Consider the following 26,001-nt stretch of genomic DNA (forward strand, 5'->3'; position numbering starts at 1 on the left):
AATGGACATATCGGCTCCGGCGGAATTCGAAAGTTGTTGCATACTCTACGGCATTGGTCGTTCGACGTGGTACTCCGCCGTGGTACTGATACCGTTAGTCGTGCGTATCGGGACAGTCGACGTTCAGCCTTCAGTTCGCACGGTTCGGCAAGCGGTGGCAGCTGGGAAGATAAACCAGATATAATCCCTATACCTAGCAAAAATCGAACTTAATACCGTGTGCCGATCGAGAATTCTTGACGGGCGTGCGTGAGACAGTGTGTGTGCGTGTGTGTATAAAGTGTGTGTCTGTATGTGTGTACAACAAGCATATATAAATTCAATCATTTAAGAAGTGACTTTAATGCTGTAATTTCGCCTGATTGATGGCTGGACATGACTTTGGGTCGCGTTTTCCGCGATGTTTGCCACACGTTTCATCCAGCCAGAATCTAAAATCCAGCGATTTTCTCAATCCTCCTGAGCATCCTTGAATTTGCCGCATTCCGTATCGAAGTGTATTAGCAGAATGCTGCATTGCCGTTGTTGGGCAATTTATTGCCATACCCGTAACTGAGAATATTTCGCTGAAGAAGAGCAAACACAAAACACCCATCCAGCCCAACAAAATCGTCGCACCACACCACGCCCTTTCGACCAGGTTCTAATTATCCTTTTTCCGATGACAAATGCAATGCGGGCAATTGCTGCACTAGCAGCAGGAGTGGTTTCAGTGGCCGCCGCCACAGTGGCCACCACTACCATCGGTTCCATCAGCAGCACCAGTCCCAATACCATCAGCACTACTAGTCGGAGTAGCGCCTCCACCACCATCAGCGGGACCAGTGGCAGCAATAGTAGCAGTGGATTCTCCACAAATTCCACGCTGCTGGACGCCGATCACCTGCCGCTGCAGTTGACGACCGCCAAGGTGGACCTGGACATTGAAATCGACATTCAACTGCTGACAAATGGCTACGATGGCACAACGGTGAGTGGAAACGAGAGCCGGAGTTGGTCGATTGTATTTATGTGGCTGCCAACGAGGCATTCATTGGGCTTTGGCTTTGGCTCCGGCTTTAGCTTCAGCTTTGGCTTTGGCTTTATGTCCAATGTGCTAGTCGTAAAATGCGCTTAACAGAGGAAAAAATATAAGTGCAATGCAGAATATTTTAAATTAATATTTCAGTATTCAGCAGTCTTTAAAAAGGAATTTAAAAGAGCTAAATTCATAGAAATAAAAGGACTTTTCGCATTCAATTTTAAATCTTTATTCGTGTTAGAATATTTAAAGATTTCAAAAATTGAAAAAAAATGAATTCCAAAATAAGGAAAACCTAAGCCTTTATTTAGATTTTGTTTTAGGTGTAGTTTCAGGTATCCATCGGCACTATAATTTACAATGTCTTTGTCTCCTGATCGGGCGTTGGAGGGGCTTGGCCTTTATGAACATTTCAGTTTTATTACGTGCTGGCATATTTCCCGAACATTGTCGTACAGTTTACTGGTTGGTTCGCTGGTTTATGGGGCGTATACGCAATCCTGTGGCACATTGCTTAATGAATTGTCAAGACAATAGAGGGGTTCGGTGAAAAGTTCACCCCCCTGTGAGTTGGGTGATTATCACACGATTATCACACATCCTACACAAGCTTTCATAATGTTTAATACAAAGTTTTAAATTATAACAAAAGGTTGGCAGTTAGGAAAAGTTCCCTGCGTTGGCATTCCTTTTAATTTATTTCACTTCTAGCCAACCAGCTGGTAAATGAAAATGAATGTGAGCCTCATTAGCAGCCAGCACATGGAGAAACTTTTGCCAACGTACGAGGAGCATATACCTCCATCGATGCATAATCCTGTTTTCAAAGGAACTCCGTCAAGGATGTATATACGAAAACCAAAGTTTATCCCTTTTTTCACTCGTGTGTGTTTTTTTTATATTTTTGCTTTTTTCGGGCGTTTTTTTTGTGGGAGAACGAGCAATTTACGTGCTTGGTGTGGCAGCAGTATAGGATATGAGGCAACGCACACACACAGAGGCGAGGTTGATATAGATCTAAATACTTGTTGTGGGGAACGGCAAAGTTGTGCTCATCTGTTCGCACGTTTAACTTTCAATCGAATGTAAATAATGAGTATCACGTAAAGTTGGCCCGGGGAGAGGAGCAGGATGATGCGAGGACATTTATCGCAGGATCACGTTGTCATCATGTTTATGTCCCGCACATTTTCCACGTAAATAGATTTCCAACTAATTTATAAACAGTTGAGGGCGTATTTACACTGATTTATACTGAACGCCAACGAAATTGGGTCAATTTTATCCAATTTCCAAATGAAACGCTTCCATGTACATAGTTGATGAATTTTTATCGAATGTACTTGGCTTGCAGCGACCAGACAACTTGAGACCCGGTCTCAATTGATGTTAGCTATAACCGCAGGTTGACACTGACATTTGTCCCTGTCATCTGTCAGCAGAAAATTGTCTTTTGGAGCGTCGTTTTGCCCACTCGTTTCATTTCTTTCCTTTTTTGATATTTGCATAATGCATCACGCATACGCCGCGTTGTGCAATCTAATTGAATTATTAATCTGCACTCGACAAATCTTGCCTGCATGCATAAAAAATGGGTTTATGTTCGTTCTTTTCGTGAACATTTCCTCCGCCTCTCCATCCAGCCTTCCCCTTTTAATCCATTGTGTTTTTACGTTCTTGGATGGAATTTTGCATTTTCTAGTCGCTAGGAAAAACTTTGGCTTGCCATTGTTCACAGACTTTGCATAGCAATAATAATAAAATATTAATAGACTTATTTGTTATTGCTGCTGCCATGTGGATTGCGCTTTCCATTCACCAAATCGCCTCCATTGTTATCCCATCGCACATTTATATATCTATGGATTTATATACCTATATTCGTATTGAACCAGAGCCTTTGGAATTTGCGCAAATTTCCGCCAGCAATTTGTCGAAATCATTGGGCAGCGGGCGCGGCGAGGGGCGTGGCCCGATAGCTATCGATAGACCGGCCAATTGAAATCCAGCCCATCAGACCAAACTGTAATTGTTTGCTTTGGCGACTAAACAATTTATTGGAGTGAAATTGTATGCTATTCCTCACTGCCCCGAAGCCTACTTGCCACATTTCGAGGAGGGTTTTTGTTTAGCAGTATTTGATCAAAAGCAAACAAAGTGTTTACTAAATAAATAATATTTAACTAAAACGACCACTGGCTTTAAATTGCCGCAAATTAAATAGGACTAATGATTAAATTCGAAGCAAAAATAAAGGTTATTAAGTTTAGAGAAACAAATTTGGGAAACTTTGTTACCAAGTATTTAATTTACATTTTTAGCTTTGAGCTGACTGTTTTCCTGTCTAAGATTTAATTTAAACGTTGTTCTTCTAATTTAACTTCCTAAAGAATTTACAAAGAATTCCTTTTTAGACTTAAACAAAGCTCCTAAATGGTGCGCCTTCTCTCGGTAATTTTCAATTAGATCATGGCCACATAAAGCAGGGAGTCAGAGAAGTGGACGCGGATAAATGTCACCAATTTCGGCTAATTAAATGTGTGTGACAGCTGCCTGCCATAATCAGGGGGCTAGCCGCAATATAAATGAGCTTGATGCTGGGTGCTGGCTGTGCCCCCAAAATCGGGTCACGGATACATGGGGTACATATACTATATACATATATAAAAACCGCATGTGGGAGACACACATGCCAGCAACTCGCTGAAGGCAGGTGCATCCCGATCCCAGATCCCGCCATCACGACCATTCCACATTAATCTTGGCCACAAGAGCCACAATGTGTTTGTCTAGGTGTTGCCATTTAATTGCACCTTCCACTCTTTTTCATAGTACCTTACACTGTACACTTGTTTTTCTCCTTTTTTTTGGTTAGCTTGCCTGAAGGGGCAAAAGAGGAAGAGCAAATGAAAATAGCAGGTTATTCGTGATTTTTATGTTGTCTGCATTTCGTTTACCTCTTTTCATTTAGGGCCAGGTGAATGGGGCTAAGGATACACGATGAGCAGTCAAAGGGTTCCCGTGTATTCAGTAAACCCAAAAAGGCTCGCTGCTGATTGACCATAAACCCGGTTTTTATATGCTGCTATACTATGTTCATATGTGTATGTGTGTTTGGGTTTGCTGCCCTTTTTTAGCTATTTTTTATGGGAATCTGCTCCTTGAGTTAAGCCACTGGTATCAGTGGGTCTCGGCAATGACACAAAAGTGCAGAACGATTACTCGTGACAAGTCAATTTAATGGGGCCACGACCATATAATATTCCTAGGGTCATGTCAATCATCTGCCCCGGGTGTGCAAGTTTGCCAGCTATTGCCAAAATACAATCAAGATAATCGACTACATTTTTATTGTTGAGAATTCTGAGTTTACTAGCTAGGAGGAGCTCTTCAGACACTGCAAATAATAATGAGGATAACTAGCAATGTTCTTTAACTTAAAATATAACAAATTTTTCTTGTGTAAAAGCTTTAGAAAATACCTTCTGCAGCTGTAACTGAATATGGTTCGATACCTAAGGATATGATGAGTCTTTTTGCTATTGAAACCACTGTGCAAGTGTGCGGGAACTTGACACGGCTAAGAAAAATCCATGAGATATGGCTCTCTCTCTGCCATTCTAGTCGCCATTTTTTCTCCTTTCAATTGAAACAAGTGCAGTTGCATTGATGTATCTGTATTTACACTCATGTGACGTATGTGAATCTGCAATGGTGTCTGTGTGCCAACGACACTTGTGCGAGTTAACGGGATGTTTGTGTTAAGCACACAACTGAGCGCCACTGACTGACATCGTTCACTTGCCAAGTTTTTTCACTTCGCTCCAGTGGAAAATCCCAAAAGGAAAAGATATGCCTGTGGAAAAAGTTGAAAATCGATGTTCCAACTAAAATGCAGGAGATGGTGGAGAAAGGAGATGAGTACCATGAAGATTAAGTTGGATGGGGTTGAGAGTGACGGCAGATGGGGGACTACATTTACAATCAGCTTAAGAGGAACTCCATACACCATCCTTCCATCAACACCAGCAAGGACAACATCAACAACCACCGACAGCGGAGTCATCTCCTGTTGCAGCTAATTATCCTGACGTTGACAATCTGCCCGAGGCAAATCAACATGGCAATCTGCTGAATAGCTGCCAAAACACACAATCGCCGGGTCCTCCGAAAATTGGCAGGCAATAGAGCAGCAATAAGGCAAACAATGTTGCAACATTTGATTTACCTTCCCAGTTCTAAGGCACACACAATGGCCAATCGGAGCCAAACAATCGGGCTCTGGTAATTATCATTGCTATTGAGTATACTTGGTTTATAGACGTAAGGGTTTGTCCATTAAATAGGGCCTTAAGTTTCTCAAATAACACTTAAGATTATCTATGAAAACATCAAGTAGACAAGCTAAGGATCAAGGAAACTTGAAACCTAAAATACCTTATAAACTCATCAAATTCTAAAGTCTCTGGTCAGGTTAATATCTTGTGTTAATTAATGGGTTAACGATCCTAAAAAAGCAATCAACTAAAAGTATTTCCCAAGCATCTGTGTGGCACATGACCTAAATAAAATGAATTTTTAATAACAACTTGCCACAGCCAGAGGCAAAACTGGTGGTGTCCCAACCTTTATGTCCATCCTTGGGTCATTTTAATTATTAATCCGTCGACGATTTCGACAGGAGCATGTCCAGTGTCTGGCTTGTGGTTAAGGGTAGTGTGTCTCTGCCACGTCCGAAAAATACTTGCCACTTGCCGGCGTACAAGTGTGAAAACCCCGCTCGAGGGAGAATAATCTTGTTATCCATCATCACCAGGCAGAGGAGGGAGGCGAATCTAATTAGTTCATTCATAATTGAGGACGCTGCTCATCTTGGGAGGCGCTCATCTGGAGCAGGAAAATCCCTACTTAATGTCACACACTTTTCCGCGCCATCAGGCGCTCATTTGCATTTAATGCCTCATGCATAGATGCTGGGCCCTCAATTACGACAGTTTTGACAGCCAGACACATGTGTCTACCAGAATTTTCCCTCATTCTTGACTTTCGGCTTCGTTTAATTAAGCCGAAATTTCAACAATGAATACAAACAGAGACACATATATATCAGGAGTAGGAGCAGTACTGTTGACAGCTGTCTGCAGGAACACGTCCTGCTTCTCCTACTCCTTGGAATCCAAAAGTTCTCCTGCAATTGTCAACGGGCATTGACAGGCCAGACAATGGCCAACAGATGAGGAGATAGCCGACTTTTGCAATTGTCACTGCAGCTAGCATCTGTGCTTCTTGAGTGTTCCCTGGCCAACATCACCTTAGTTGGCAGACATGCTCCTGCCACCAACTTAACCCATTTTCACATTGCATAACGAGGCAACAGCTTGGCTTAAGTAAAACTTTAAGTTCTTTCAGAAAGTTTTCAAAAGCAAACAATAAATATTTGCTCCGGCTCATAAATCAGCTGTCTAGGCTCTAGTATTATCGCTAGTACGTGAGATCCCCAGCCTTTTCGTCAGCCTGCGACTCGAGCCAGAGACGCCCACAGCATTTCTTGTTTATTGTAAGAATTTAAATGTATGCTAAACAGCATGGAGCAGAGCGAGTTCAGTTGGTTTTGCCCATCCACCCGAAACGAGTTCAATGCGCCACGAAATCTTCGGGGCTTGCGAATCGTGTGGGCAAAGTTCAAAGTGCAGGGAAATTGAAAATTTATTATTGCACTGAACCAAAAACGAGTAAATTGGGAAAAGGTATTGTGTAAGGAAAATGGTTTATTGCACTGAAGAAAAAACAAGAAATTAGGGAAGCCTTTTTAAGTCCTAACAAGTGTTTTCCCTGAAAAACATTTTCATTGTTTGTATATTGATTTGAAAAAGCTATTAAAGACTATGTACTGAAAAAAAATTAATGTCTGAGGAACATAAAATTGAAGTTTATTCAAATGGCAAATACTAAATTTTCTTCTAAATTCATTTTTCTAGTGTATAGATTGCAGATTTCTTAAACGTTCGACAAGGAAATCGCATTATATATACAGAAATGCTCTTTGAACTGAAAAGGAAGCTGTGGCATGGCAGTTATGTTTTCCCCAGGTCCTTCAGCATTGTTGAAGAGTTTTCGGTCTAGTAATTGTACAGAGCGCTTAATTAACAACTATGCTGTGTCCTGGAATCATGTGGCACTGTTCTGTTGTTTGTTATCGTGTTGCCGTGCTGCCGTGCTTCTGTTGCCGTTGGCGGAAGTGCTCAAATGACACTGTAAAGTGTGTAACTCGGCGAGTCTTTTGGTGGCCCATTCGCTTATTATTCAGCCTGTCTGCTCGTCCTTTTCCACTTGTAAATCACACTACTTCCGCCTACCCAGACGGCCAGACAATGGACAGACAGAGTCGGACAGGTGGGCAACACAATGCCACCATTTCTTGTTGTCCTGCCAACAGGTTTTGTGCCTTATTATTGTATGGCCTCCAGGTGTGTGTGTGTGTGCTACCTGTGTAGGTGTGTGTTGACGTTTAATCAACGCATTGTGCCATTTAACTTTGCAAACAAAAGCCAAAGCACCCAAGTGCGACTCTAGCTAGCCTGGTATTTCTCACAATCCTCCACCGGAGTCCGTGTCCTTTTTCTTTTCTGGAAGCTTCTGCTTTCCGTTTGGAGGCCGTTCGAGGGCGCACGGACCACGAACATTTGTTGTCCACTTTTATTGCCAATTAAATGCAGTAACTGCTGTCACAGTTGTTCCTTCTGTTAGCCTGGTTTTTCCCTTTTCCCCAACATGTTTAAATTTCTTTTAGCACACACTTGGCAGATGCTTTGTTTATGCTTTCTCTTTGCGCGCTCTTCCATGAAAGCATCTAAAGTGTAGCTTATAGCTTTTAGAATGGGGAAAATGGGAATTAAACACTTTTCTTTAATTGTTAAATTGTCGCTTTTTCATTAAAGCTGCTGTTTTGAACTTAAATTTCCATATAATAAAGATATAATAAAGATTATATTTTTATGTTTATAGAATTCATTTAGGAATATCTGTAGTCAAAACTAGCATCTGGTTACTATCGATTTCGATAGCTAATAAAATTCCTATAAAGATACTCACCAATTTTTAATGACTGAAGGCTGTGACCTTCCTCTCCTTTTGAGTGGAAATGGGCATTTCATTTACCCAGGCTCTGGTCCTCCAATGGAGGATATCACCGAGTCACGCTTTCACTTCCGGACTGTTAACTGCTTTTTAATGATGTTGGTGCCGCTGAAGAAGCAGCGACATGAACATAAACATTAACATCAGTATAATGTTCAGCCGCATTACTGAATCTGTGCAGCAGCAACAGCAACACAGCAGATGGTGATTTTAATGAAAATTCACTTGACATGAGAAGGCATTTCGTGTTATTTTTATAATCTTAAGTGTCTTTTACTGTCCAGAGCATTTCGCTCGTAATGTGAAGCATCAATTAATTTTGTTTACTGTTCATTTATGGTTCATTTCAGTTTGAAATCCCATTTTGCTAACCCTAACCCTTTGTGTACTTAAACGTTCTGCTCGGCTTGGCGAATCAATGGATTTTATGAATAAATAATCGGTCCTTTAGTCCATTTATATTGCCGCCCAGAGCGCTAGTTTGCCTTCATAGAGTTAAATATTTACGCAATTTGACTAATGTTCCGAGTGCCCTTGGCTGCCTTAATCTAAACATAAATAAATTAGCTTTTGTGAAATGAGTAAATTTGAAATTGCGTATACGCCCCGTTGTCCGGCCCATAAGTATGCTACATTTGTGGCATACTTCGACCTCATTCAAGCCGATTTAACCAAAGTTTCCATTTCAAACAATTAATAACTTTAAAAAATGTTAAGCTGCTTATGCGCAATACACACCACACGGGCAGGAAAAATAAATTTAATTAAACAGAAAGTTTGGGTAGAAGCTGGAAAAGTCTGCGGAAATATTTATATGGCGTCGGCAGTTTTATGTTTGAATTAATTAATTGCATTTGTCAGCGGTTTCGGGTCTGCTTTTGAGCATTTTTATTATGGCTTTCATCATGGCTATTTGTTGCTGCCGGCTTGGCATTTACATTCCCGTGGCACAAAGGGATATTCAAGTGAATACGCGACCAAGCTGCAGGCACTTCGTATTCTCCGAATACGGTTTCATCGGCCAGAGTAATTGCACTGGCCATGTGTACCCTTCCATATTAATTAATAAATTCATTTACATAACTCAATTGTTCTTCGGGGTGCGTGTGAGTGGGCGGTTTGGTTCGTTTCAATCGAGTAAATAGTTGGAGCCACTAAAGCAAAGGCAACCGCCGGAATGCCAACATGTCTGGTTGCCCAAAAGCAAAAGAAACCGCAAGACAAATTCCAACTCAAAGTTGCCACAAACAGATGGATAGATAGTCACATACACACATACTCGTATACTTATAGGGAGAAAATGTGTGGTGGATGGGTGGGTTTGGCAAGGCGCTTAGTAAAACAAATTAATTTCATTACAAGCCATGGCAAATTTTCTTGAAATTTTGTCAATTTTAATTATGAATAATGCCAGCCCGGTTCGTGGGCTTCTTCAAGGGGATTTCGTCCTTCGGTCCTGCCACAGATGCCACAAATGATTGATAGTTTTTTCTTTTTTGGCATGGCCAAGACATGCGTGCCACAAACAGCCACGATGACAGCATCAAGAAAATGAATGGAGCAAAGTTCATAAAAAACACAAAGCAGATGCCAGCTAATTAAATTCGAAAAACATTTTACAAATTTAATTAGTTTCGTGGGAGAAAGATCAAAGGCAAAGCCTCAATTCAAGCATATATCTAGAAGTATATATTTTGGAAATTTAATATTATATAATATTAATATTAAAATAGTTAAATATTTATTATAAACTATATTTTATATCCAACTTAAACCAACTAGTAAAACAAGCCCATTCGAAACTATTTCCCTTGCAGTTGACATCGTTCTACAATGAGAGCAGCTGGACAAATGCCTCTGAAATGGATACAATAGTTGGTGAGGAACCGGAGCCGCTGTCACTTGTGTCAATTGTAGTTGTTGGTAAAGTAAATGTCGTTGAATGTACAGCAAGAGCCACCCACTAGCCATTCTCATTCTGTATAGCAACACCCACCGACATACCAAACCCACCATCAAACCACTTTCACAGCTCTCACGGACACAACAATTATCTGTAAAATTGCATGTTGCATGTGACAAACACACAAATCCCACTCACGCACACACATGCACAACCCCATCCTGCCCATATAAGCCCATATAAGTATGCTTTAACCGATCATTGTTGGTATTTTGATGGCCGCCTTCACCTGAACTACGATTATGGGTGTGATATTTGATTTGGACTCGCCGCAGGCATCTTCCTATCGGTGCTGATATTCCTTTCGGTGGCCGGCAACATCCTGGTATGTTTGGCCATCTACACGGAGCGCAGTTTGCGCCGGATTGGCAATTTGTTCCTGGCCTCATTAGCGATTGCGGATCTGTTTGTGGCCTCGCTGGTGATGACCTTCGCCGGTGTCAACGATTTGCTGGGTGAGTATCATACACCTCCTTCCTCCTAATGCTCTCAATTTCAGTAGCTCAGCCCTGTCTGGGTAATGGAAAATTGCAATTGAAATTCACCTTAGCAAGCGATGAAATTTATGCAAAATGCTGCAGGCTGTTTCAGCACGACAGAAAAAAAAAGAAATGAGTGTGAAATAGGGGATCCCATGAGGGTGTTGCTCCACTCAACCATCCGCGTACCACTCGAGCCCATTTGACATGCCTGGCAGCGCTTAAAGCCGGATTTTATGTGGCTTTGTCAATGCCTTTTAAAGTGTCAGCTGCACAAGTCGACGCACGAGTTACCCGAGTTCTCTGAGTTTTCCGACCAAAGAGGGTCCATTGTGATTGCACAAGATTTCCTCTGTACCATATACTAAAAACGAGGGCTGGCTTTGCATTTTTGAATAAATAAACACATGGCTTACGTTGTCATAATTTCGCTGAAATATTAAAGAAATTTTGGAAAGGGAGTTGTACTGAAAGTCAAGTTAAATTTATTGCATTTTTTAGCAATTTCTTAATTTGTTTCTATGCTTAAATAACCTGCAGTACTTATTTTATTAGCTTAAATCCATTCATAGAATTTCTTCAAACTTCTCCGCTAACCCTCGGCACCCCATCGGTGGACAAATGGTAATAGTCAGCCAAACAGGAATTTCATTTTATACCAGCTGTACATCTGGTGCCGTCTAACATGCAGATCCCGAGTGCAACCACACATTCTGATTATTTTCCATTAGCCATTCCGAGACCAGGAACGGCAACCAAGTCATTCCTTGAGCTATCCTTGGAGTGTAGACTTTCCCATTTCAATACTTTTTCTGCCGTTGAGGCTGACAAAGTTGTACTGCAATTTTGCAAGTCTTGAAAGTGGAATGGTGATGGCCCAGTTTCCCTTGCCCCCTCCTTTATGGGTGCATTTTATTAATTCCAGCGGCTGCGGAGATGGGAAACTCGAGTTGAGGACTTGACGGGCCAACATTGGCTAAGTAAATAAGAGGCAAATTAGGCGAGAGGCGGGCGAGAAACTTTGTCCTCGAACATGGGGTAATTGGGGGGATCGAGGAGCTGGGCTAACAACGTGTTCCGGTTCAGGAAACATGCAGCTGACATCAATGTGTAAGGACTCGCACACACGCTGCAAAAAAGTGGAAAATCATAAACAGCAAACAAAAGAAGAAAACTGCGAGCTTGTCATATATATGAGTCTGAGAATGTGAACGGAATCCAAAGCGATGTGGTGATGTGAAGTTAGGAAAAAAGAGAGAGATGAGTTTGGGTGACGTATGCCAGAGGGAATGTGCAGTGGGTAAAGGGAGATGTTTTTCTTTCTTGGAAAAGATTTTATTATGGAAAAAATATGAAATTTCTTTGGTAAAAATCCAGAAACATGATATCATTGTAGTTTCTATAAAAATTTAGATTTTCAAAGGCTAAAGGCTTATTTTCCTCAAAAAGTCAAATCTTGAAAAAATTCACTAACATCTAAGACCCCCTTAAAAAAAAGCCGAACGACGCCTCTGCAGCCACCAACTGCCTCCGCGAGTGTGTGAAAATAATAAACGACTTTGGCACTGTGAGGAGACGAGTGGCGACGTCGCTGCCGCGTAAGCAGAAGTGTGAAAAAATAAATAAAAATGCTCAGCTGCTCAAGACAAACAGATGCCTCAGGGTCCTGCGACACCCACACACTTATGCATACACAGGCACCCCCCCAAACACACACACAAACATACAGAGAGGCAAATTATTTTCGCCAAGGCAACATTTAGCACGCTCGAAGACAGGCAAATCAGCAAATAAACATCGTACGCAATTGGACAAATTCAAACAACAACAGACCCAAAAGAGAACAGACAGATGCTGCCAGCCCGAGGAATTGCAAAAGCATATACAGAATAAGGATACTTTTTGGCCAAGAGCAATTCATATGTATGTTGAACGTTGTGTATTGAAAGCAGCATGAATTATTTGCTGACTGGAAGACAAACTCCCACTCTTCCGAGTGCTCCTTGTATTTCACCTCCAAAAATAGCTTTTTTCGGGGCAATGAACATTTTGGAAATGCTAAAGCCTTAGCTCAAGCTACGATTTAGCGACAAGGGGAATTCAGGTATAAATCAGTCCAAGGCTCAGGAATGTAGAGTGCACATATGGTATTTTGAAATTTCAAATTTCGTTCAACAAAACCCACTTAAAAGTATTTGATATGAAAAGGTTGTGAAGGTTTTTTGATTTTTGTGGGAAAGAAATTTCCATATTATAACTAAATAGTTGCCTAAGTCCCAGTTAAAATCTAATTTAAAGTAAGTTCTATTTAAGTATACTACATCTTCTTAAAGTTACCTTCATTGGCAATCACTTTATTAAGGGTTGCCAAGAGAAAATCATTACTGCTGAACTGGTGGACTCTCTTTGATATCCTGATATCCTCGTCTTTTGATATCCTGATGTCTGAAGGCTGAGCCGGGTAAAATCGGATTGGCTTTTGCTTTGACCAGTTGCGTCGGCATTTCCTGTGGCATTTAAGAGCCATATCCTGCGGCACGCTTGATTAACTGGCATGAAAGCTATAACGAGCATGATATGCATATTCTTATCGCCCCAAATTATCGGTGGAAAGCCGCAGCACGAATAAATAACCTTTTTGTGTCTTGCAAATCTTTTATTGAATTCATGTGTATTTTTTCTTGTTTTTTCCGCCCAATATTCTTGGCCAGAAGTCAAAGGACATCCGTTTCTGGTTACGCGCAGGACATCAATCGACTGCGGCGTAATTGCAACGCACTTATGAAATTGCCAAGCGCCCAAAAAATGAAATAAATTATTTGGTTTTCACTTTTCGCTGGGCAAAATGAAATTTAAATAGCGCAAAGGACACCCTCGTATGCTTTTATTAATGGGTCTGTGTGTGTGTGTGTGTGGGTGTACGGAAAAGAGAAGCACAGGAAGCGGAAATGAATTTATGAAATCATTTAAACTCAATTTACGTCATGAATAAATAAAACAAGAATCTGGCGGCTGTGACACTGGTTGCCTTTCTGCATTTTCTCTTGCTTTTCCGGCCTTTTCCCGGGCTGCAATTGTTGGCCGGGGCGCCGTGCAAATGAAACAAGTTTTTTTTTTCTACCCGTCCGGCCGCAACATAGCAATTTCCGCCACGTCCAGACAGAAAGTACTTATTAAGCATTTTAAACAAGCAATCAAACACTCGTATTCGCAGCTATATTTTTCACTTTTCCTTTCCCCCGCAGGATATTGGATCTTTGGAGCGCAATTTTGTGATACTTGGGTGGCCTTTGATGTCATGTGCTCGACGGCGTCAATTCTGAACCTGTGCGCCATCTCGATGGACCGCTACATTCCACATCAAGGATCCGCTCAGGTGAGTGATTGTCAGGATTGTGTCACATGCATAAAATATCCAATCCATAACTAATTGTCCGGGCTGTCGGAGTTTCGATGGGTGGAAGGAGGCGGGGATCTCCTGTCCAAAATCGATTCATTAATGTCAGGCCATTGCAGGTGCTTTATATGCACGTTACTCATACGCCGCGTTGTCATGCCTGTCACGTTTTTGTGCTACTGATGTGCTACTCATTTCCAGCAATCGAGTTCTTTATGAGGGCCATGGGGCTCCTCATTAATCGACGCTCATAATTGTTTCATTAGTAACAGATTTATGGCGCATTACGAGGGTTTTTGCACTTCTCCGGCGACTTCATCTTCAACTTGGCTAAGCACTTCTGGATCAGTGTGGTTTTTGTGCGGGGCCAACAAAGTTTAGCCAAGTCATTCTCAGTGGGTCTGTGGATCAGGACAACAAAAAGAAACAAAAGAAGTGTCATTACCAGCTGGTGAAAGTAGTGAAGTGGCAGTTTCTGTTGCTCGGTCCAGACTGGAGGGGTTTCTCCTTATCCTAATCTCGATGTTATTTTATAAATTAGTATAAGTTGTCCCTAAAAGAAGAGAAACATCCTAATTTTGGGTTATTAATCTACGTTTTTCGGACTTTAAGCTTTCGTTTCAATGTAGTATCTACTTAATTGAATTTAAATTCCTTTTAAATATCCTAAGAATCAGTTTGACTGTTGAAAAAGTGTTTTAACCTTTGACCAGCTGGCCTACATATCGCATTTTTCACACTCTCCAGAAATGACTTCATCTGTCAGCGGGCTGAAGGCTGCCCAAATGTTCCATTATCGCAGTTCAATCTACCTTGTATATATATCCGGCACGTTGCTCCAGCTGCGCTCTCCCGGCAGGATGCCCCAGAGACAATCAAATTCTGCTGCCTCAGGTGCTGTGTGTGTCCTTGTACACTGTAGAGTACAGTGTGTCCTCTGGTGTGGATGGATATCAGTGTGTATCTGTGTGCTCCTTCAACTGCGACAATGACAATGAGCTTGTCCTGCTGTCGTCGTGGCCCAAAACGCTGCCAGTCAGCCATGTTAGACTGCTTTGTAGTCAGCAGTCAACAGTCAGCAGTTGAAATTGATTTCCAGTGGCGAGCATTTTGCACAAAAGCAGTCAGTCGAAACTCAGTTCTTAGTAAACTTGAAACTAGTCTATCAAGTACCACCCCACGAACGCCCCCTTTTCCCGGCTGGACCACAACAATTGTGTGTTAATTAAATTTTCAACAATGCCTTCTCCGACCCCACAAGTGCAATCCAACAAACCTTTTTTTTTTGGCATACGAATATTACATTTGCGGCCAAGAACAAACGCACAAATTTATTATGTGTCAGCAGCCACAACTGAATTCCTTCATATCTCGGTTTTTTGAGTGGATAAACCTTTGTCTCTACGCTGTTCTATTTTATTTCTTGACGTGTGTGCACAGAGAAGAAAGTTGGGGTCGTTAAAATATTGAATTAGTCAACGGATCATAGGTTTTCTAACAATTTTCAAGCGATATTTAAACCCAAAAGTCTTACTTATTTAGCTTAACATTTTATTAGTCAAAAAATATCTTATCTCATAGTAAATGTATTTGCTTTTAACAATTTTCCTTAGTGTATAAGAGTTTTGTTAAAAATGACGTTGGTCAAGTCGCTGACAGACGCAGAGCGGGGAGTTGGCTTAGAGCTGGCGACCCGACGAAATGATTGCATGAAGAATACCTTTGGGGAAAGGGGTTTTTTGTAGGAGCCGGGAAAGGGGTTGATGAGGGAGGTAAAAAATGGACAACAGGGGGCAACTAAAGCAAATCGAGACAGTTGCCAGCCCTAACCCACAGCGCCATGTCATGAAAGAGCCATAATAAATCCTTTGATGATATTTTCAGCCAAAAGCCAAAAGTAGAAAAATATTTTTTCTACACCGCCCCGTGGCTGTTGCTTTTGCTGTTTCTGTTTCTGTTTGCCACCTGGGGTAAGCTTATTCGCTTATGGAAAACGACACGACATTTGTATGGGTGTGCCATCAGTTTACCCCCAACCTATCGCATCCTCCTGAATTTTCCATCCAGTTTTCCATCTATCTGTGTGCATCTTTTGTGTGGCAAGGTTCACGTAACGAGTTGGCGAGCATATAACGCTTCATTGATGTGGCAAGTTGATGTCGAGGCGAGCTGAAAATTCAGATTGCAAATTTTGTATGCCACGGCAAAAGGATTTAAATGAGCTCTCGGAACGAAAGGGGAATGGATGGGTGGGGGGTCTCCTCTAGCAAATGACAGTTTTCATGGAATATTTTTTCCCTGATTTTGAATTCCGTTTGTCATTCGGGAGAGGGAGGAAAAGGTACAGATAGATAGATAGATGGGATTGAAAGTGAAATTAAGCACAGCGAAGAGATAGATTTTCCACAGGAGAAGAACATTTCATGCTCGACATCGGATGCTTGATGATGGGTGAACGACACAAATTGCTCGATTGATCTTGATGTATTGAGGTGGTTCTAAATCTACCCTCGGATTCTAGCTTATGTTTCATAATGATGAAATTGGAAATAATGATTTCTTGAACTAAAAGTTAGTCACTTTTGAGAAAATAATAATAGTCAAACGACTTTCTCTCTTTTTTTTCCAAAGTTGAAAATTGATTTATCTGCTAAAACTCAAAGACCTTTCAAAGGCCTTTACCAGATAGGCAAACCCAATGATAAATCTAATTGTTATGTAAATTGTGCTGTTCAAACGCTGATTAAGGTCGCCTAATGTTGTCCGATATTAATTTGAGCCCTTGGGTTAATGACATTTGCATAGACCCTCAGACCTTGTGCCTCGTGGCCATCGCCTGAAAATTAAGTTTAGCCACCTGGACTCGTTTGCATTTGCACCTCGGGGAAGCGGGGCCGGCAGATTCCGACGCCCACCTAGACTGTTCAGTTACCCGAGACATTTTACACTTCAGATGTCAAGACGTTGCTCACACCACTCTCAGCTGAATCTGAATCTCAATCTCAAGGAGCTGAACTGAACTGGCAGCGCCGGCTGCTGTGGGAAAATTGCATGGAAAACTCAGCGCAGCGCACAGTTGGCAGCTTTTGTGTCTTAGAAATGGTAACTGGGATCCTTTGGATGTGTCTAGCATATATATATATAGTATATTGCTATGCCTTGGTCCAACTTCAGACTCCCGCTTTATGTAAATCTGATTTATTTGCATGTCAAAGTGGAGGCAGCAGCGCATTTTCTTTTTTTTTTTTTTGTAGCTTCACTCCCCAACACGAAGCTCAAAGTTCAAGCGCCGGCGCCTCATTAGGAGTCGAGAGCCACCACCCACCTACACAGAGAAAACGCCCATTCATCTAGGACCTGAAGACAGAAGGAATCGCTGATTCAGCGTGTTTTCTTAGCGTTTTAGAATAATTGCAGGCGTTTAATTTAATTGCGCTCGCCTGGATTTTCCGAGCCGGGGAAATTGGCAAAAACAATTTGGATAAAAAGCGCGTGCAAATTTAATTAGTAGCAGACAAAGTGAAGATGAAGCGGCACCACCTCCTCCTCTCCCCCTTTCTTTATCCATTCCAAGCTCAAAAAAATAACGAAAATGAGAAAATTTTCGTATTTTATGTGACAAGTTGATGTCTCTGCCGGTTTTTTTTTTGCTTCTTGTTTGGCACTGCCGTTGACTTTGGCGCCTGTCATCATCGTAACTGTCAGTCGCATATGTGAAATTCATTTTAAACTGCAATAAAAACTGAAAGAACAATGAAAGTTTGCCGCAGGCGAAAAGGGGGGCTTGCGAGGCAGAAGGTGGCAGGAGTTCTGATGGGTGTAGGTGGCGGTGGTGGCATAAGGGTTTTGGCCAACAACCGAAGGCACAACACTTAAACGAACACCGCAAAAACCTGTTCCAGCAACAATGACGCACCTGGGAACTTTTTGTAATTGTATTTTTTCACTTGTCTTGGTCGTGGTCGAGGAAATGTTATACCAAACTATGGGGTTGTACTCAAAAAAAAAAAACATAAGAAAAGAGGATTCATTGGGGAGACCTAGGTAGCTTTTATTGCAAAAGATTGAAAATTGATGGGGTGGTTGATAAATCAATGAAATTGCAGGGGTATATATTATTGAGAAGAAAGAAACATTTTAACTTCTCTTAAGCTGATTTAAGAAATGGAATTTAAAGAAGCTTTTTGAAATGATGTACACCCCAAGTTTTTGCATTTTAGCCCATAAACTTTGCTTCCTTAGTTTGTCTATATTCATAATCTATCCGCTTCCTTAACCTTTTGACCCACTGTGCACTGAGCACGTGCTAGCAATGACAGTTAGGAAAACGCTCATAAAGAGTCATCAAAGCTCCCATGCCAAAACAAAAGCGGCCAAGCTGACATGGCAGGAGTTGCAAAAAAAAAAAAAAAAAGGATGAGGAAAAAACGGAGGAGCAACTCGAACTATGCAAATGACGGCACAAAAACCAGGGGAAGCGAGTCCTGGGCGGCAGGATCGTTGTGCGTGCCTTGCGGTAATTTCTTGAGTGCATGTGGGACAAACACAAAAGCCACCGCATGCCACGCAGCCAGTCAAGCCGCCAGCTTCGATACGAGCGTTAAATGCAAATGTCCTTCGGTTGGAGCAGCCTGCTCCTGGCGCCCACACACATACAGGGCTTCACACACACACACACACAGAATATCCTCCCTGGAACACTCTCACACACGATTTCAATTAGCCCATCGATGGCTGATTGGCTCCTCCACTTGCCACACACACACACACACAGGACCAAATCGTGTGTCACCTAATGGCTGCAGGTTTATGTGCATATATCAAAGCGTTGCCTCAGCCACTCTAAGACACTGAATTAGTGCAGGTAACAAGGAACTAGGGGGTGAGGGGGAATGCTGACAGGCAGACCTGAACAACATTGGTGCAATAAGTTCTTGGCTCGAAGGAATCTAAAAACATATTACAATTTGTATATCAACTTGTCAAGTTTTGTCAGATTTTTTGATATGAAATTCTATATTTGATTTGAAGAAATTCATTTTTTTTCTTTAATATATTTTAACAATATACTATATATTATTTCTAGTTGGCATTTTGTACCTTAAGTTAATAAAAATAGTACCTACCTACCCTTCTCACCACTGTTCACAGGTGAGTGGATGAGGCAGTGTGAGGACTGGAGCTGCGGGCTTTCGTCACATGGAAATCAATTTTCGTGCCGAAAACGAAATTGAATTTGTATGTGAATACAATTACATAAACTTCCGTTTCCGCTCCATCATCGTCCTTGAGCGTGAGTGTGCGACTGTGTATGAGTGCGTCTTTGAATTGAAATCGAATTATTCTGTTTGATTTCCTGCACAAGCCAAAACGATGCGGCATATGCCACCAGACCAGGGCAACCCAAAAACCCAACTCACACTCACACCGCCTTGTGGAAATTCGCTAGAGGGTTTGTGGATTTTAGGGTATGGGTTTTGGGTTTTTGGTTTTTGCGTTCTGCTGCAGACTGCTCATTTCCTGCTGTAAAAGCAAAATCGAAGTGCTTGAAAAAGGACGACGACGAGAATGATTTGCATATGCCAGTGGCCGCAATGCGTGTGCGGTTTGTCTTTGGGGTTTGGGCGATTTGTCGCCCTGCCAAGTCGAGTAATTAATGACATGCGGACTGACCCGGGCGCACCTGATCCGGAATCCCTGATCAGAGCCTCAGCCGGGGGAATCCCAGTTTTTGGTAGTGGGACGGCCCCAAACACTTGTCGCGCACACCCGAAAATGATGTTGTCTAATGGCTGCTGGGCGCTGAGGGATTGCCAGGAACATGCAAAGCCACAATCAGGACATCAGGACATGGTCCATGCTCGTGGTGTCCACGCCTCTGATTCCGCACTTTGCACGTGTTGCTCCAGCTACTCAACACTTGAAAAAATTGCTTCATCGTTAATTTAACAGTCAAAATATTTGTTTGGTAAACAATCTAAGGAAAGAGAATTTGATACGTCAAAGTATCTTTTAAGAATCGCAATAGAGTTTGAGGGCCAACTGCCAGTCAGTGGCTTGACTTTTTGCCAACAACCTTGTGGAGTTTTAATTTATGTAATGGGGCTTAGTAGAACTTTCCGATTAATTAAACAGGAGCTTTAAAACCCCAAACTTTAAGCAGAACTTTTCCCAGAGTGTGGCTGCTGCTGCTGCTGTGTGTGTGTGTGTTAACCCTTTGCCGCTTTGCCACAAGGGCAAAAGGACAAAAAGGGAAACGCCAGGAGCAGCCAGAAGGGAACAAATGAACAAGGAGGAGGTGGAGTAGGAGAAGTAGATGGAACAACGGGCATGGCGCGTGTATTTCCGCTTCCTTTGCCACAAATTGATGCAACCCTTTTGACCCCGAACACCGCTCCTCTTTTGCAGATACGGCCGCTGGGTGACACGACGCGTGGCTGTCATCACCATCGCCGCCATTTGGCTGTTGGCCGCTTTCGTCTCGTTTGTGCCCATCTCGCTGGGCATTCATCGGCCCGACCAGCCGCTGATTTTCGAGGACAATGGCAAAAAGTACCCAACATGCGCCCTGGACCTCACGCCCACCTACGCCGTCGTATCCAGCTGTATCAGTTTCTACTTCCCCTGTGTGGTCATGATTGGCATCTACTGTCGGTAAGTCACAAAAGCAGCCCCCAATTCTACTGCCCAGATTGCGGCACAAAAGTTGTCCGTGCATAAAACATGAAATGCATAAAGTAAGATTTTTTCCAAATGCCTTCAGCTGCAATTATGTAGATACAAAAATAGCCCATGGGCCTCGCACAAAACCGCAAGGCAACGAAACTTTCACAAGCCAACCAAAGTTTTTGCCAAAATCTCGCGCTAAATGAAAGCAAAACGGGAACTCAGATATTTTTATGAGTTTAAAGAACACTAGAGGCATGAGTGCATATTCTTTTATTTCTAGACAAGATTATATACCCTTTCGGAAGCATAAGTTAGAAAAGGAGTTTTATGCATTTTGTTAATTTTGTTTATTTATGCCTAAAAAGATTTTAAAAATATAAGCTAATCTTAAATTTTATATATAACACAATTTAAAAAGTTATCTCTTAACAAGGTAAATAGCACATATTTTACAAGAACCTTACAGCATTTAGAGTACCCTCTGCAAGGGCAAATAAAAGCCAGCCAGCAAAACAAAGAGGAAGTCGTGGCAGAAGTAGTAAAAAGTAAATAATAAAATGTTGTAAAAACTGACGAAGTTTGCTACTATCGCATTGCTGAATATATCAGAAAAATGCCGCAAGGACGACTTGGGCCCCTGATGGCCGCCAGGCACGACAGAGAAATGGCCAAACTGATTGTGGGCAAGGGGTTTTGGGTTGAACAAATAAGCGCACGCATTAGTGTCCGTCTAAGTAATCCCCAGGAGCTGGCAAAAGACTGGGGCGTGTGCGAAAGGACTAGGCAAGGACAAACTCACACCATGACCACCATTCGGTATATAGGATACAGAGCAACAGGATAGCGATAGCTGCTCATCAACGTTTCGGCCAGCGGCACGTTGCCATTTTAGCTTAACGAGATTTGTAGCCATTGGCCAGGAGTCCCATCTTTGGCCACCCGCATCCTTAATCCCCTAACATATTCCTCTCATCAAATGGATCCCCAGTTGGTTGGCATTGGAATTTTCTATCAAATTTCGGTTAAATTACAGAATAAATATACTTTTATCGTCATAATTTGTGCCTGGCCTGGTCTGGTCCTCGGTCCTGTTATCCTTTTTATGTGGCCAACGAGTAAACACTCACAGGGACAGACACATATGCTTGTTTATTTGTTGGCTATGGATGATGGGTGGGTGGCCAGTGGGTGGGATGGGTTACAGAACAGCTTAGAAAACGACTCAAGTGGAAGATTGGATATGATAGTCAGACATTGCGTATACGCAGTGTGTTTCCTTTGGTTATTGATGTGTACAGAGCCATTGTTGTCGGCCTCCATTTAATTGACATGCCAAACGGCCCAAGTGAATAATTATCATATCAATTACATGGCAGTAACCAGTAACTACTACACAAACCCGTAACCAGTGGCAAAATAAGCAGGAATTTGCGACGAGCAACAATCAAGACTAGTCGTTCATTAGGCGATAAATAATTGATAATGTCATGCTTTCACAAGAAATGACAATAAGCATTAAAGTGTAATGTCAAAGCTGACATTATGAAACTGTATCGGTGTGACTTCATTTTCAATTCCAATTGTACAAAACGGACTTTGAATTTAATTTGCTAAGCTCAGGGTATTAATTGTCCTACCACAATTTAAGTTTTTGGCTTATAAATCTTAAGTATTCATTTAAATAGAGAATTTATTTTTAAAACCTTATTTTTTACTCCTCCCCCAGATTATACTGCTATGCTCAGAAGCACGTCAAGTCCATCAAGGCGGTAACTCGTCCGGGTGAAGTGGCCGAGAAGCAGCGGTACAAGAGCATCCGGCGCCCTAAGAACCAGCCCAAGAAGTTCAAGGTGCGCAACCTGCACACCCACAGTTCGCCATATCACGTCTCCGACCATAAGGCGGCCGTCACGGTGGGCGTGATTATGGGCGTGTTCCTCATCTGCTGGGTACCCTTTTTCTGCGTCAACATCACGGCCGCCTTCTGCAAGACCTGCATCGGTGGACAGACCTTCAAGATCCTCACCTGGCTGGGCTACTCAAACTCGGCCTTCAATCCGATAATTTACTCAATCTTCAATAAGGAATTCCGTGACGCCTTCAAACGCATCCTGACCATGCGTAATCCCTGGTGCTGTGCCCAGGATGTGGGCAATATTCATCCGCGGAACAGCGATCGCTTCATCACGGACTATGCTGCCAAGAATGTGGTAGTGATGAATTCGGGCCGTTCGAGTGCCGAACTGGAACAGGTGTCTGCGATTTGACCAAAAGGATGCTTGCATCTCTCCGGAGGAGCCACATGGCTACCCTGCGGCTGTGGAGGTCTGCGCGTGGACGATGATGACGATGGAGCGCTGACCACGAGGTATGTTCCATGAGATTCGGTCACAGCGGCAACGGCAACCATTGTGGAGACCGTGGAGGCCGCGCAGATGGAGACGGAGCTGCTCTAGGCCGACGAAATGGGTTCCTAAAAACCAACTCGATGTCTCAAAGCTTCAAACGTAAGCAATCCCAGCCCTCTACCCTGATCCAGTGGATATGGAAACCTGTAAGTATTATCAGCGCGTCCCAGAGACTAAGCAATCAACTATGCGTATACTTAACCGCACTAGTATCTAGCTGTAAATCCTATAAAAATATTTAAGACAAAAAATAGAACAAAGAATAGAAAAAACAAAATCGAAACCCAACCCGAAACGTGATTAGGTCTAAGATCTTCAACCCGGCACCTAAGAGCTTCTAGTTAAGTTTCTGTTTGGATATTCATGGCGGTTTGGCTCCATGCAAATGCGATTATTATGGAGTGACACATGTCACTTGCCACACTTCTCACTCACTCACTCACTCACCCATATAAACATAAACATACACGCACACAAACAAACCACTCACACGATGGACAACATAACAAGAACAACAAAAAACGCTGCATACATCGCGGCGCCCTCATATTGGAAGAGCTATATATTTGATTTATTGATGAGAATTTATGGCCATTGAACGAACAGGGCTGCCAGCTGCACTCGTAAATCATGCAAAATGATTATTGTTGTTATTATTATTAAAGTCCCCAACACCCCACTCTCCATTTAGATACTATAAATGTTATGTTTAGTTGGAGTGCCGCGATGATAGCAAGTTTTTACGACCAAACTTTGTAGACTGATTTGAATTTATGAGTTGAAATCTGTTCCACAATGTTAATTAAGCCAACTGTGATTGACACCGGCACAACAAAAACAATAGCAGCAGCAAGTCGAAAGGTTAACCCGAAAAGCCTTTTTGGGTACCGCATTTCTGGGTATTCTGATTACCGGGTGATTTAATGAGCGGCACCTGCGAAAATACAGCTATCAGACGGCGGAATAATGAACATGTTGCCCCTGGCACCGTTTTCATCCTCATTCCTGCGGCAAGCATCTTGTCTTGTGGCCCAGATCCCCGGATTTCAGCCAGTAAGGGGAAAACAAATGTAAACAGTTTGCTCTTCACGCCGCGATGAAAAATTATGCCAGCACTGGGGGAAAAATATCATATTTATTATGTCAGACATCAAGATAATAAATCAAACAATTATCGAAGAAAAAAGGCCATGTTGACAGGACGTAGGCGAAAAATAAGTAAAATATTGCTGACAGTTTTCAAATGGTCTTTTCTTTTTTTGAAGATTTCTAAGAAAAATAATTGAGGAGAACTTTCGTTTCGTAGGCATATAATACAAAATTTTAAATAATTTACTTTTAAATTTGATTTTATTAAAAGAAAAATATTAAAGAAAGAAATTCCCACTCTTTTTTAATATTTTTCTTGGTGTATCTCAGTTTCAGAGCTACTTTTTCCCCCTTAGCACTTGAGTTTCAATTCCAGTTATTTGCGGATGCCACAACTCTTGCCCCAGTCCCAGTCTCAGTCCCAGTCCAAGTCCAAGTCCCAGTTGCTGTTATTAATACAAAGTACTTATGCTGCCCCCTCCGGTTTTTCCCCTCCAATCTCCAATCCAAGGCAATCCGCTTACAACTTTTTCGGTCTTTGTTTATTCGATTCCCTTTCGCGCGTTCTCTCCTTTTCGTATTTATTTTGGCAGTTTATTAAAACTTTGGCGCTGCTTTCGTCATTTTAATTACAATACTCGGAACAAAAGCGAAGCGAGGCATTTGTTATCGAGAGCCACGCCCCATTTGGACCGCCCAAACGCCCACTTGGCTGGAAATCGTCATTGCCACAACTGGCACGCAATCAATTCAACTTGAACTCCATCAACGATTTCGCACGTGTCGCAGGTTCTTCGTTTGAACCAAAGGCTTGAAATTCGGGTTCTGAGTGCTTTATGGCACACACGAAATGGCCTTGCCCCTAAGCCACCCTCTTTCAACCCACACACCTCCACACCCACATTCCATTTCGGGTTTATTTGGGGCACAGCCATTGACTTTGACTTTGGAATTTGTCGTGGCGTAAACCCTCGAAAAAAATGGAATGATAAATGTGCGTGGCGCGGCCATAAAGCCTTAACCCATTATGTTCTCAATTTGCCTATATTCAATATTGACTGAAATCAATGATCAATATTTCAAACAATGCTAAAAGGATTCGGTCATATGAAGTACCAACTTTACAGCTCCCTTCAAAAAAACTTTAAAATTTGTCACTTCTTTTAAGAAGCTTAAGTTTTTGAAGAACTTGGGCTTGCTAGTCATCGGTTAAGACTTCCACCCATAACTCTTTCGATACGGCTTTGCATAATTAAGATAATGCCCGGAAGCTTTTGCTTTTGTTATGCCTTCTCGTTATAGAACTTCCTGTTTGTGCCACTTTGTTGCTTCTATCGCTTTCTTCCCTCTTTTCGACTTTCTCCCCTTTCGTTCATCTTTGATTTGCTAGAAGCAATTTGGTGATTGTGACTATTGCTGCCTCTGATTCCCTTTTGTCCTCCAATCATGGAAATCCTATTTCAAAGGCCATCAGTTTTTTAGGGTTTCGGTTTTCGCGAGTTTTAATTGAAACATTTGACATTTGAAACTCGGTTTTTTGCCAGCCCCTCTGTAGGTTTTCCCAGCCTCAGGCTGACTGCTTCTAATTGTATTAGCCAGATTCATGTTAGAAGCCTACGTGACCAGCATGAAAAAGTGGTATTGTCTGCTTGGAGGTTCTCGGAAATGCGGATTCTATCCGAGCAAGTTAAGTCAAGCTAAACATGCCCTTTCATTAGCATAATCGCTATACGCGAAAAAAACTCACTACACAACTAGTAAGCGAAGAAATTTCCCGAGTTTCACTTAAAAGTCTCGACTTCTTTTGTTGTCTATTTGCTGCTTAAATAAACAGATTT

The 26,001-nt window shown here is 42.1% G+C and overlaps 1 protein-coding gene across 1 annotated transcript; it reads left to right on the forward strand.

Annotated features, from left to right (window-relative positions):
- Nucleotides 1-132: 132 nt before the first annotated feature.
- Nucleotides 133-24,277, forward strand: LOC108111696 (dopamine receptor 1). Its single transcript, XM_017221245.2, is given in 7 exon segments — nucleotides 133-970; nucleotides 9,976-10,081; nucleotides 10,397-10,576; nucleotides 13,846-13,955; nucleotides 13,957-13,976; nucleotides 20,406-20,651; nucleotides 22,393-24,277. Coding segments are annotated over 7 exon segments (1,701 nt in total). The 5' UTR covers nucleotides 133-661; the 3' UTR covers nucleotides 23,123-24,277.
- Nucleotides 24,278-26,001: the final 1,724 nt, after the last annotated feature.

Source organism: Drosophila eugracilis, unplaced genomic scaffold, assembly GCF_018153835.1.
Source record: "Drosophila eugracilis isolate 14026-0451.02 unplaced genomic scaffold, ASM1815383v1 contig_401, whole genome shotgun sequence".
Lineage (NCBI taxonomy): Eukaryota > Metazoa > Arthropoda > Insecta > Diptera > Drosophilidae > Drosophila > Drosophila eugracilis.